The sequence below is a fragment of the Micromys minutus genome, assembly GCF_963924665.1.
Source record: "Micromys minutus genome assembly, chromosome: 17".
Lineage (NCBI taxonomy): Eukaryota > Metazoa > Chordata > Mammalia > Rodentia > Muridae > Micromys > Micromys minutus.
In genome coordinates, this window is record NC_137952.1 from 33,518,393 (window position 1) to 33,531,969 (window position 13,577).

Consider the following 13,577-nt stretch of genomic DNA (forward strand, 5'->3'; position numbering starts at 1 on the left):
GCTGGAGGAAGAGATTCCAGGTCAGAAGGCTGAAATGGAACGGAGGGGCTGGCAAGATGGCTCAGCAAGTAAAGATGCTTGCTTTGAAAGCCTGGTCACCTGAGCTGGATCCCCAAACCTACACAAAGGTGGAAGGAGAGAAACCAGCTCTAAAAGCAGTCCAATGACTACCACACGTATGCCATGCCACACGAGCACAATCTCACAAGCACACACACACACGTACGTGTGCACACACATACACACTCGAATAACAAAAAACATTTTTAAGAGATGGGATGGGGAAAAAGAGCTGGTCCTGAGCATCACAGAGGGGGGAAAATGTGCACCAGAATGGTTCATTAACCATTCCGTGGTTAACACTACTCCTCCTCGGGATGACGAAAGCCCTCCGACCCCCTGGGGAACTGATGTAACCATTCACTGGATGATAGCCTGACCAGCAGTAGAAAGACAGTCTGGACACAGGAAAAGGCAGCTTAAGGTGGACCTGAGAATATAAAAGAGGTCAGAAGTCTATGAGAAACATTTTTTAGAAGTGGAAATAAAGAGAAGATATGACAGACACCTAGAAATAAAAGGAAAAAAAAAATTACCCTGTGACTCATGGTGCAGAGAGAGTGGCTAATGACCTGGGACCAAACTGGGTCCTGTTTCAAATCTCACATATTACTAGGAATCCTTTGAGCATAATATTTTTTATTAATTCTTTGAGAACTTCACACATACTTACAATGTCATATTCACCCCTAACTACTTCCAGATCCAATCTCCCACCTCTCTCCTAGATGCCCTCTTCTTTTTTCCAATATTCCAATTTGTACAGCATACATACCTATCTGTGTGTGTGTGTGTGTGTGTGTGTGTGTGTGTTTGTACAGTTGGGCCGTAGGGCCATCCACTAGAGCAAGGTCGACCTACTAGGAGCCACATCACTAAGAAAAACTGACTCTCCGTCCCTACCAGTCATTGCCTGTCAACAGCTCCACAGCTTACACGGGAAACCACAACTGCCATGGGCATGACCAAGAATCACCACCTCCCTAAACTTCCTTTCTTGTCAGTGGAGAAGCACAAAAGCACAATCTGAGAAGAACTCTGAAGTTTCAAAACAACGTGGATGAGCTCGGGACAGGAGGCTGTGACAAGGAAGCACACCTTTGCTTAGGTCCTGATCCTGCTTGGTAGCAAGCACGCTAGCCTTGCACAGTACCACTACCAAGGGGCATTAAAACATAGATCAAACTTGAAGAAAAGACTTTTGTGATATAGCATCACTTACTTAGTTTGCTCTGTGTGTTTTCTTGGTAAAATGTGTGTCGAGCTGAGTCCACAATGCTGTCGATGTGGGAAAGAGGATCGCTAAACAGAGCAAAATCTCAAAACAAATAAACAGGACCCCTTTGCTTGATTTCCTAAATCAGGCAAGGCTCAAAATGCCTGGATGGGGCTGGTTGGTGCAGCGGTGGCCTGGAAACAGCTGGATGCGACCATCTATGGTGCTTCTGTTCAACCATGAAACCTTCGCCACAGGAGACTGCCAGAGCAGAGAGGTAAAGGTGGAGAAACAAAGACAGATCTAGCGGAAAGCCTCTGGGACCAGGGAGGGGAGGTGGGACTCTGGGTTGGCTGTGGCACCTGCTGCTTGCTGTTAATAATAGGGTCGCGGTGCGTTTATAAGGCAGTTGGTTAAACAAAGACGCTGTGTGATAAGCATAACTGGCGACAGCCCCACGTCTGAGTCGCCGCCTCCGACCTTTTTTATTTTTTCAACGTGGGCTATTTGCCCGAGAACTAGATCTCACCTGATCCCAGACGCTGAACCCAAGTGCTGTGGCATCCTGGGTCACCCAGGCTGACCAGGGCGGCCCCCTGAGCTCACGGGGCGCCCCACGAGGGGGCGGGACCCACGGCCGTCCCGCCCGCACAGCCGCGCACGCCGCGGGCACCTGCAGCCGCGCCGCCACCCGCAGTCGCAGCGCGTCCGGCGGCCGAGTCTGGTCGCCCGCACCTGCTCTGCTTCTCTCCCGCCCGCCGCCGCGCTGCACGCCTCGAGCTCGCCCTCGGCCCCGCCGGGGACCGGGGACCCCGCAGCCGCCGCCATGCTGCCGGTGCTCTACACGGGCCTGGCGGGGCTGCTGCTGCTGCCTCTGCTGCTCACCTGCTGCTGCCCCTACCTCCTCCAGGACGTGCGGTACTTCCTGCGGCTAGCCAACATGGCCCGGCAGGTGCGCAGCTACCGGCAGCGGCGACCCGTGCGCACCATCCTGCGGGTCTTCCTGGAGCAAGCGCGCAAGACCCCGCACAAGCCCTTCCTGCTCTTCCGAGACGAGACGCTCACCTACGCTCAGGTGGACCGGCGCAGCAACCAAGTGGCGCGGGCGCTGCACGATCACCTGGGCCTGCGACAGGGGGATTGCGTGGCCCTCTTCATGGGCAATGAGCCGGCCTACGTGTGGCTCTGGCTGGGACTGCTCAAACTGGGCTGCCCCATGGCGTGCCTCAACTACAACATCCGTGCCAAGTCTCTGCTGCACTGCTTTCAGTGCTGCGGGGCGAAGGTGCTGCTGTCCTCCCCAGGTGAGCTGCAAAACCGCCGGCCCTAACCCTGGAGGCTGGAGCGTGGGGTTGGGGGGGACTCGTTGCCTTGGTTTCGGGGGGCAGGAGGGTTGCAGTGTGGTGAGAGGTCGAGAAGTAGAGAAAGAGGTCAGTTCCAGGTGTAGGACGCTCACTAATAACCTTTACAAAGTGGCCTGTCTTTCGAAGCTTTATGCTAAGCGCTTCAGTCCTCCATCGTGAAGCCCAGATTACTTAGAATACCTAACATAATGTTGAATACTAAACCACTCGTTCTGTTGAATCCTAAACCACTCGATCGTACACGGTGTTGTTTAAAGATGACAAGAAGAAATACGTATCCTTGTGCAGAAATATGTTCTGCACAAGGGCAGTTCCCACCCACCCCCAGCGTTAACCCAGGGGACCACTGTAATACGCACAACGTCGTTTTTAGCCCTCACAACACACAGAGAACATTATGGGGTTTCTAAGTGCGGCCCAGAGATCCAAAGCATCGCGTCTACAGTCTAAGGAAGACGTGTGGTTATCCAGAGAGATCCACTTGTAAATCTGTCCCTCCAACCAGAACTTAAATTTTACGTTAAACTTCAGAGGGCCTTGGATGAGAACTGCAGTGTATCAGTCTCTAGTCCTCGGCAGCCTCGCAATTATGGAAGAGTCATTCCTGTCTCCATCCCTTTCTCCCCTCAGCTCCCAACAGTCTCTGAACAACTCCCCCACCCCCACACCCCCACACCCCCCACCCCGCCAGCTGCTGCCTCTCACAATCAGTCAAGAGGGGCCTAACCAGGGTGAGGTAGAAAGGCATTAGTAACAATACAGAAGATGAGGAGATCCAGACTCCCAGCTCTCCGGGATGCCCACCCGTGCCAAACACTGTAACGGGTGGTTTATAATACTCTGATGAGTTAAAAAATCAGGCCTCCGTTGTGTGATTGAGGAAACAGGCAAAATTTTTCTAGCCTAGCTCCATCTTTCTTATATAGTTCAATCCTCTACACAGATGTAAGCTTCAGAGCTTCAGAGAGTCAAGAATCCATCTGCTCTACCCTTCGAGTCATAGCTCAGGAAACCAAGACAAGCCGAGCAGTTTGCCTAGTACCTCCCCCCCCCCCCCAGTCTAAATGTTCATTTACTTCTAAGAAACCAGGAAATCCATAAACCTGTCACGTGGGACATAGAATGTGTGATGTGAAAGGCTGAAACTTCAAACTAAAGTTTAAAATTAGATGATTTTTAAAGGCAGCATATTATGCCCAGGGGCCTGGCCCTTCCAAGATACTTCCCAACAATCTCTAAAGACTTCACCCTTCAGAACTGGAAGGTTATTAAAAGCCAGCTTTCTCAGAGAGAAGTTATTAACACAGTGACCTGTGTACCAAGCCGAGGAAGCACTCAAACATCTCCTCAGACTCCCCTGATCCATTTGGGGGAACTTCAGAGGGCTGACAGTTTACCTGACAGAGGAACTGAAGTTTAAATGACTAATGATTTGGTTTGTAAGAAAGTCACAGCTACCTGTGGTTGGGTACCCTTGTCTGCTCAAACCCAAAAGTGTCCAGACTTCATATGTTTCAGATTTTGGAATATTTGTGTGTATATATATCATGAGCTACCTTAAGGATAAAATCTAGACCCAGAGAGTTTACTTGTGTTTTATATATGCCCCATACTGCCTGAGCTTGCAGGTAATTTTATACAATGCACTTAATAATGTTGTGTGAAAAACAAAACTACTTGCTGTAGTGTTCTGGAGTCATGGTATCACACACACGCACAACCACCCACCCCCAAGAAAAGAATTCTGGAGCACTTTAACTTTCAAATAAGGGGTGCTAGACCAGTACTTCCTGCCTGGTGCAGAGAGTAGTGGCCTGCCATGGGACACCATTGTTTACATGGAAAATATACTGAAATTTGCACATTCAAGTCAGACTTGACCCTAACTTGACAGCAGGCCTAAAGCTCTTACCAGCATCAAAATGGGGCACAGCTTAAAACCAAAATGTCCCCTTTTTGCTGAATCCCTCAGATTTCTTTCTATGAGACACCAAGTTGCACTCTGACCTGAAATAGTTCCTGAGAGAGCAAAACACAGAGTCCAATGTTGCATGTTTGGTAGCTGCACCATGTGGAAATGTGCAAACTAACCTTTGAGAACAGCCACCTATTTGAAAAACAGTGTATTTCTCCAAATAACAGAGATACCTTTGTACATCCTACACTCTGACCTAGAACAGTCTCTGTAAAGAGAACCAGAGTCCAGAGTAGATGTACATGTATGAGAGTGGAAAAGTATTGATTGGGACTCTTAAGATTGCCTGGTGAGGCAGGACCTTAGGTGCTGGCCAGGGGTCTCTGTGGATAGCAACAAGGACCTGGAGACACAGGTAGTTTTATCTCCTACTTCCAGGGCACCTGTTTATTCAGTCAACGATCTGAGCTTGGTACAGAGAAGACGAACTAGTTTTGTCTTAATATTTAATTAGCACCTACAGTATTAATTCTGGTTTAATTCTGACGTTTCTGTTTAAAACATGTTTTTGTATGCTTCGAGTGGCGGTGCACACCTTTAATCTCAGCACTCGAAAGGCCTCTGTGAATCCAAGGCTAACTTTGTCCAACTAGCAATTCCCAGGCCAGCTAGAACTTTGTCATAAGATTCTGTCTCAGGGGGAAAAAAAAAAAGTTGATTCTCCTTTTCTGTTCTGATGTCTGTCTGACATCCCTTGTCCCCTTTCACCCCTACCACGGCTCCCTTTCTGAATGTCACTTATATCCTGCTCCCAATCTCAGTCCTTTTTCTTCCTCTCTTTTACACACACACACACACACACACACACACACACACACACACACACACACGTAATCTAGAATGCAAATGTGAGAGAGAACATGTCAATCTTTTTAAAAGTTATTTATTATTTATAAGTACGCTGTCGCTGTCTTCAGTCACACCAGAAGAGGGCATCAGATCCCATTACAGATGGTTGTGAGCCACCATGTGGTTGCTGGAATTTGAACTCAGGACCGCTGGAAGAACAGTCAGTGTTCTTAACCGCTGAGCCATCTCTCCAGCCCAAACATGTCATTTTTATCTTCCTGGGTCTGGATTGTCTCACTTAATACTCTCCGGTTCTGTGCACCATCTTGAAGATTTCAGATTTCAGTTTTCTTTACAGCTGAATAAAACTCTATTGTGTATGAGTAACTTTTCATTGTCCGCTCATCCAGAGACGGACTAGACTGGCCCCAGTCCTTGCTATTGTGAATATTGTTTAGGTGTTCTGTGAGTTGATGCCCAGGATTGGTAGGTCTGGGTTATGTAGTAGTTCCATTTTTAATTTTTTGGAGAAAACTCCATGCTGGTTTCCATAATGCCTTTACTGATTTGCATCCCCAGAAGCAGTGAATAAGGGTTCCTCTTTCCCCACATCCTGTCCAGCAAGAACACAGCCCTTCCAAAACCCTTCCTAGCAATTTCTAGTTATCGAGAAGAGATAATTTCTCTGCTTCATAACTGGGATACTCTCTCAACCCCGTTCTCTCCCCAGATTTTGAAAAAGAAACGTATTAACAGGGTGGGTGACCTGTGTTAATCATGATGTTTCTTGAATGCACAAGGCCACTTTGGAGACAACATGAAGAAAGAGGCAGCTAGAAATACTGCTCTCCTGTCTTTTTGCTGTTGACTTCTGGATGAAGATTAGTCGACCTGAGATGGGACAGAATCTGAAAGTAGCTTTAATTTGCATTTCCCTGATGGATAAGGTTGATACATGCTTTTTGGAATACTTACTGACCATTTGTTTCTCCTTTCAAAGCCCCTCCACTATGCCCCGCCCCATCGTTTTGTTAGTCCGTGTTGGTTAACAAGTATCTAATTTTTGCAGCTGTTTACTTATTCTAGATTCTAGCCTCTTGTCTAAGAAAGCTGGTAAGGATTGTCCGTCCTGTGTATTGTTCGCTCTGCTGGTGATATTGGCTGAGCAGAAACTTTCCTTTCATACAGTCCCATTTGTTAACTCCTGAGACTTAATCTGTTAATTCCTGCCTTGGCTTCCTGTTCAGAAAGTTCTTGCCTTTGTCTTGAAGTTCATTTCTCACACAGCAGTTTTCTTTAATGGCTTCAGTGTTTCAGGTTTTTAGCTAAGGCCTTTTAATCCACTTTGAATTGATTTTGTTGTCGTAGTTGTTGTTTAGGTTTTTTGGATTTTTGTTTTTGTTTTTTGGTTGTTTGTTTTTTAGCAAGATTACAGATACGGGTCTGATTTCATTCTTCTATAGATGGATATCCAGTTTGTTTCAACACCATCTGTTGAACAGAATACTTTTTCCAGCATATTTTTATAGCTTTGTTAAAATTTAGTTGGCCACATCTGTGTGGGTTTAGTCCTCTGTCTCATCCATTGGTCCACATGTCTGTTCTGTGGCAGCGCCACACAGCCTGTGTCACCATGGCTCCGCAGTGTAATTTGAAGTCAGGTGTTATGCGATACCTCCAGCAGTGTTCTTTCTGCAAATGGTTCGCTTTGGTTATTTGTGGTCCTGGAAAGATGAACTTAATTCTGCATTCTAAATTTCAGCTTTTAAGCTGATGAAAGCTCTTGAACTCTTCGTTACAAAGCACATAGACATGGGCTGGAGTGTTGGATCAGTGGTTAAGATCACTGTCTACTCTTCCAGAAGCTGGGTTTGATTCCCAGTACTCCACGTAGTAACCCCAGCCACAGAGGATCTGATGCAAAGACAAGTAGGTAAAAGAGATGTACAGTGGTGTTTGTCTTGATAATTAACCCAAACAGCTTCACTTTTAGAAATTCTTAAGGCTTAACAGGCTCAATTCTTTAAAAAAAAAAATAAAAATAAAAAGTTCCCAATTACTGCTTTGAAATTCTCTATATATAAAGAAAATCAAAGCTCACAAACGCTTGCCCGAGTTATCACTCAGAGAAGCTTGCCTGAGTTTTCACTCAGAAAATGTGGTTTTTCTCTTCTGTTGTACATTCTAGGAGCCTTCCCCTTGGAAGAGTATAATCTCATTAACCACGTGGAAAATATTGTCTTCAGGAAGATAAACCTCTGTCAGTGTTGAAGCTGACAGAAGACAATGTTCTCGATGAATAATTTTCACACAAAGAGCCAAACTCAGAATATGAATAGAACTAACACTCTCTCTCCCTCCCTCCCCAGCCTCTCCTCCTCCCTCCCTCCCTCCCTCTCCTTCTCTCCCCCCACCTCCCGGAGATGTGTGGTGTGTATGTGGTATGTAGGACTGGCTGTGCACCTCTGCCACTTTGTCTTGTTCCTCTGGAGCAGTTTGAACTTGGAACTCATTGGCTGGCCTGCAAGAGGGCGACATCTTCCTCTCTCCACCCCTGCCCCTTCCCCGAAGCTCTAGAGTTAAGGAATCAATGGGACTATGCCTGCCTTGTATGTGGGTGCTGGGATCCACACTCCAGTCTTCACACTAACACAGAAAGCACCCTTAACCATGCACCCATCTCCCCAGCCCACCCATCTCCTGTATCCCCCCAACCAGCGTATACTGCTTTCTCTGGGAGTGCATCCCCTCTATGGTGTACCTCCGAGGAGCTGACAGATCACCTCCATGGCCTTCAGGCCTCACCTTTACCTTCCCAGGCTTTCAGTAAGGTTTGACTTACTCTGTCCATCAAGATGCGCAATGATCGCCTTATTACTCATATCTGAAGTCCACACACTTGAACACGTACAGGACCAAGTCAAAAGAACGCCCTCCTCAACCAGGCAAAGGCACTTCGTCAAAACGTAAACCACAATGCCAAATGCAAAGACATTTGTAGAAATAGGGTTACTGGTGTGTCCCTGCATCACAGGGTTGCTGTGAAATAAATGTAGAGTATGTAAAACTCTAAACAAACAAAAGATATAAAGCCTGTCTGAGGGTGACAGACATAGCAGCCACTGTCATCTCCCTTCCTCCAGCCTTGAGTACACCTTCCTCGACTGCCAGGGGCTCTCAGCTGAGACCCTTTCCAGGACCTGCTTTAGCTAAAGAGAGTTCGAGCACACACACACACACACACACACACACACACCAGTCTGAGGGCACTCTGTGAGTAAGCCAGTCTGACTGGCTTACGGAAAGCATAGAGGCAGAGGTTGACCTCCCTTAATTTGAGACAATGCTGAGGACCCTTGTCAGGACCAGAGAGGACCTGCTGGGGAGGACACCGATGTGCTGTATTGTTCAACTTCTTCTCTATCTAGTCTACTTCACCTGGTCACCTCACAGGTACGGCCCTACAGAGACTCCAGCTTCCCAATCCACAGGACTTCAGACTATAACAAATACAAGTATTTGAGGTTTTGTGTGTGTGTGTGTGTGTGTGTGTGTGTGTGTGTGTGTGTGTGTGTCCCGCTCTGTTGTCAACCACATAGCTAACAGACAATATTCACACTCGGAATTTTACATCTCAGTCTTCACATTGTAGCTTTAACTTAAGGGAGGGAAGACATCTCTAGGAAGGTGAGCAAGACCCTAGAACCTCAAGGTGACACCCACATAAGTCATATTGGGCAGGGGCAATGGCTATCCCTTCTGTCAAAGAAAAGGGTCATAGACCAAGTACCTGCTAGGAGGAGAGCCTCCTAGGCAGAAGTCATTGCATTCCGTTTTATTAAAGCCTAATCCATTGTAAGTATCCCAAGTTGCAAATTCTTCTAAGTAAGCAGTTTTGACATGATCCTAGCCTTCTGCACAGATACAATAAGTTTTGTACAATAAGTTACGATCCCTCAATCTCTAGGATTTCACATTAACTAGCATCGAATCTTGTCACACTGTATACTAAACATCCTGGAACAAGTATGCTAGGACCTGTGTGGGAGCCAGAGAAGAGAGCAGCCGACTGAATACAAGTGAAGGCAGCAGAGAGATTTACCCCCTGAAGGAAGACCAGGGATATTTAGGTGATGAGGGTGAAAGACCATTTTAAGCAGTGGAATGGCAGGTTTAATGTGGGCTTCACCTGGATTGTGTGAGTAGAGGCAAGGGGCAGAGGACAGACAGACAGAGATGGCATCAGAAAGGTCAGACGGATATACTGGAATCAGAGAAGGGTTGACAGCAATTGCTTGTTAACTCTAATTCCAGGGAGTCCAGTACCTCTTCCATCCTCTACAGACAGCAGACATGCATGCAAGTAAAACATCCATACACATAAAATAATAAGTAAGACTCTTTAAAATTACATACACACACACACACACACACACACACACACACATATATACCACATATACATATACATATATGTATGTATCTATTGTACTTACTTTGGTTAGTCTGATTCGAGACAGGTAAGCTTAAAAGAGATTTCATTTAAGGGCAGGAAATCAGAGAAGCAGGTGTGAAATAAGGTTTGACTATTAAGTCAGAACTTTTTTTTTTAACTCAGCCTGTGAAAAATAGGTTTGTTTGTGACACCTGTCCTCCTACATGGGCTTCAGACTTTACAGCAATAATGAGCTTTATGTGTGGTACGTTCTGGAAATGCCTGCTGGGGCTTCAGTGATATGCACTGAGACGGTTTGGGCTTTGCTTGGTGTTCATTTCTGTGATGTCCTCTCCAAACCTTCATCTGAGTTCATGACACCATCAGGACCCAACTTGAATTCTTTCAAATATTGGAATCATGGGTCGGGGGCAGGGTATGAGTGTGTGTGTGTGTGTGTGTGTGTGTGTGTGTGTGTGTGTGTGTGTGTTTCAGTGTCTGGGTGTTTCTGTGTGTCTGTATGTGTTTGTGTGTCTGTGAGTTTGTGAGTCTGTGTGTCTTTGTGTGTATTCTTTCAAACGCATCAAGTTTTATACTAAAAATGCAGAACCAGGGAGGCATGGTGGCACACACCTTTAATCTAAAAATTTACTAAAAATGCACCACTGGGGAGGCAGAAACAGGTGGATCTCTGAGAGGGTAAGGCCAGCTTAGTCTACATATGGAGTTCTGGGACAGCCAGGACTACACAGTGGGACCCCATCTCAAAAAATCATAACTATAAATATGACTTGTGTCGATACATTTTTAGAAAAATACAGATTGCTGCAAAGCATCATGAAGTTTACAGGACTCTGCACGTGCCTAACCAGCTAATGTAGTTTGCTCGGATTTTTCTCACTAACTTAAGAGCTACAGGAAGCTGTTGAAGAGGTTCTTCCAACCCTGAAAAAGGATGGCGTGTCCGTCTTTTATGTCAGCAGAACGTCTAACACAAATGGTGTGGACACAATACTGGACAAAGTAGACGGAGTGTCGGCGGAACCCATCCCGGAGTCGTGGCGGTCTGAAGTCACTTTTACCACGCCTGCAGTATACATTTACACTTCGGGTACCACAGGTAAATAAGAGAGGATCCCCAAGATTTGGGCCTACCCTGAAGGAGCTAACCCCTGGCCTGACCTTTTAAATGCTGTTTCTCTCAAAAACCTTGTCAAATAACTAATACTTCGGGGAATGCATGTCTCACCCGTGAAAAATGGTCTCATTTCATCACCTGCAATCCCACTGGCCTTTCCCCAAGTCTACATACATCCTGTCAGTTGCTCTAAAACCCATAAAAGGTTAGCCAATAACTGGGAGGGGGTGGGGATGAGATAAGGTCCTGAACGGGCTGTTAGAAATTTCTAGTGTTTATTGTATTTTGTTTCTTTTATATCCAGAGTCCATCTATAATGTGATCAGTATAAACGGGACACACCAGAGGACAACTATGGGATGATATGTGAATATTTAGGCTGATTTTTCCCCTGTGCAATACTGATGTGGAATGAGCCTGGCACAGGGTCTAAAACACTGTATGTCATCAGGTGCACACTAGCGTGTTGTGGACTAGCAAGAAACATTAGTGTCTGCTACCTAAAACAAGCAATGTCTGTGTCACTGTGGTCCACATTCTTTATGGGGCTCAAAGACATCACTCATTCGGTGCTCCCCTGCCCTTAAATCTGCCCGTTTCAAGGCTCAGAGACTTATAAAGAGATAAAAGACTTCCCAGGACAAGAAGTAACCTGTCAAGGCTCACCTGAGCTACCTCCAAACTCATATAATCAAGACGGTGATGCCCCCTTCTTAATTTGTGTAATAAATATTCAGAATCTGTCTATCGAGAGCCAGGGAAACTGTTACCAAAGTGTAATAAGTTGAAGCCTATGGGATGTGTGGGAAAGAGGGCAGGAAGCCAGGCCCATGTGCTGATAGTGATGGTCCTTGTTATTATGCTGAGGAAATTAAATTATGAGTCATGTACGCATTCTCCTTGCTAGTTAATCAAAGGTATCTCAACAGCAGACCACAGAATCTCTGTCCTTTGTTCTAACAGGTCCTCAACAGCCATTGGATAAGTTGCAGTGGCTAGGCCTCAGTTTAACACAAATGTGGGCATCTCTTTTTTTTTTTTAATGTCATTTTTTACTGAATATTTCTTTTAATTAGATAAGAATAAGAAGTTTGGAATGTAAAGCCTATGCCAGTAACGTGCTGTGTATAATTTTTTATATATCAAAAGTTCAAATCATCGTGCCAATGGAAAGGTGGATGTCATAAGTAACCAACTGTCTACTGCACACAGACACTGCCTTAATACAAGAGGCGTCTACCTTCATTTCATAAAAATAATGGGATGTTTATAACTGAGATGAAATGAGCTTTTGGTTAGTGATGGGGAAGCCTATCCTGATATTGGAAAGGGTAGAATTTCTCCATGGTGAGTGTTTTAGCAAGGAAATGGAAAACTCATGTTTGGGAGTGTTTTCTAACACTCTAACAATTAATCCCATAATTCAACCTTGATATTTAACAGGCAGACAGAGTGGTTGGTGTTGATTTTACTGTTTGCTTTACCTATGGATGAAATCTTTTCACATTACTCTTATATAAGGTAATTAAACAAGTCCATGTAAGCACTTAGAGCGCAAAATGTACTGCCTACCCCTCAAAGGAAATCAGTAGCACAAAATGATGTGATAATTACAAAATATTCTTCTTGATTGATCAGTGTGAAATCTTACACTAGGAAAGTTCTGAAAGTACTCAAAGCACATTTAAAAATGGATCCCTTTGAAAATGTAACTCGGAACTTTTACTACTCGAATGAGTCTTTTCCGTGGTGAATACAACTGATCTATTGTTGGTAGTTTCTTCTATTTCCTAGTTAGTATAGAGTGGGAAGTTACCATTGGTCCAGTGCCCTGCAGGTCCGACAGATGAGCTGGAATTGTGTTTACTGTGATAAGTTGCTTGCTAACCACAGAACAAATTGTTGCATGGGGCAGTGCCTGGCTAGGTGCCTCAGAGACCTGCCTTCCTCTTCATGAGCTACTTGGGTCTTAAGCTCAAGCTCAGCCCCCGAGTAGGTAATCATCCATGAGAAGTATTGAAATCATACTTTTCAAAGAACACCTATTTAATTGTGCAAGTTATGGTTAAGACAATGCAAGCGTGCTTAGTTTGGCCCACCAAAGCCACTGTAGATGTCGTTTACACTTCTCAGATTGGCAAAGGGCCCAGTGTTTGCACTTTTGTTGGCAAGGCTTTGAGGAAGCATTCTCATGTTTTACAGCCCAGAGGGTGATGGGGGTGCCCCTCATAACTGGCAATGTACTATTTACGTACTCAGATTACAAAGACACATGGGTTTTTGTTTTGTTTTGTCTTGTTTGGGGGGGGGTGTTTTTTTTGTTTTGTTTTTTGTTCTGTAGCATGGTGTGAATTGCCATTTGAACAAGGTAATTCACAAGGGCATCACCTGAATTAGCAAAATTATATGTAAACAAATCATAACATTTTCATATAACAGAAATGAGGCAGCGAGCAGAAGAAATAAACGGCTGGATACGTGAGGGAAGTCTATAAATAAATGTGAGCAGATCTCTCCCCCCCCCCCAAAAAAAAAGTGCACCATACTTGCATTTTGAATGGAACTAGCAAATGAAATGGATTCGCTGTTTGCACTGTTGA

General features: G+C 45.3%; 1 protein-coding gene across 2 annotated transcripts in view; it reads left to right on the forward strand.

Moving 5' to 3' along the window:
- Positions 1 to 2,102: 2,102 nt before the first annotated feature.
- SLC27A2 (solute carrier family 27 member 2) overlaps positions 2,103 to 13,577 on the forward strand; it is a gene marked incomplete at its 5' end in the record, with an annotated part of 34,557 nt that continues 23,082 nt past the window's right edge. For both annotated transcript variants that reach the window (XM_080931428.1, XM_080931429.1), the window contains 2 exons: positions 2,103 to 2,580; positions 10,750 to 10,959. In XM_080931428.1, the coding sequence (XP_080787554.1) occupies positions 2,103 to 2,580; positions 10,750 to 10,959 (688 nt within the window). The remainder of the gene's footprint in view (positions 2,581 to 10,749; positions 10,960 to 13,577) is intronic.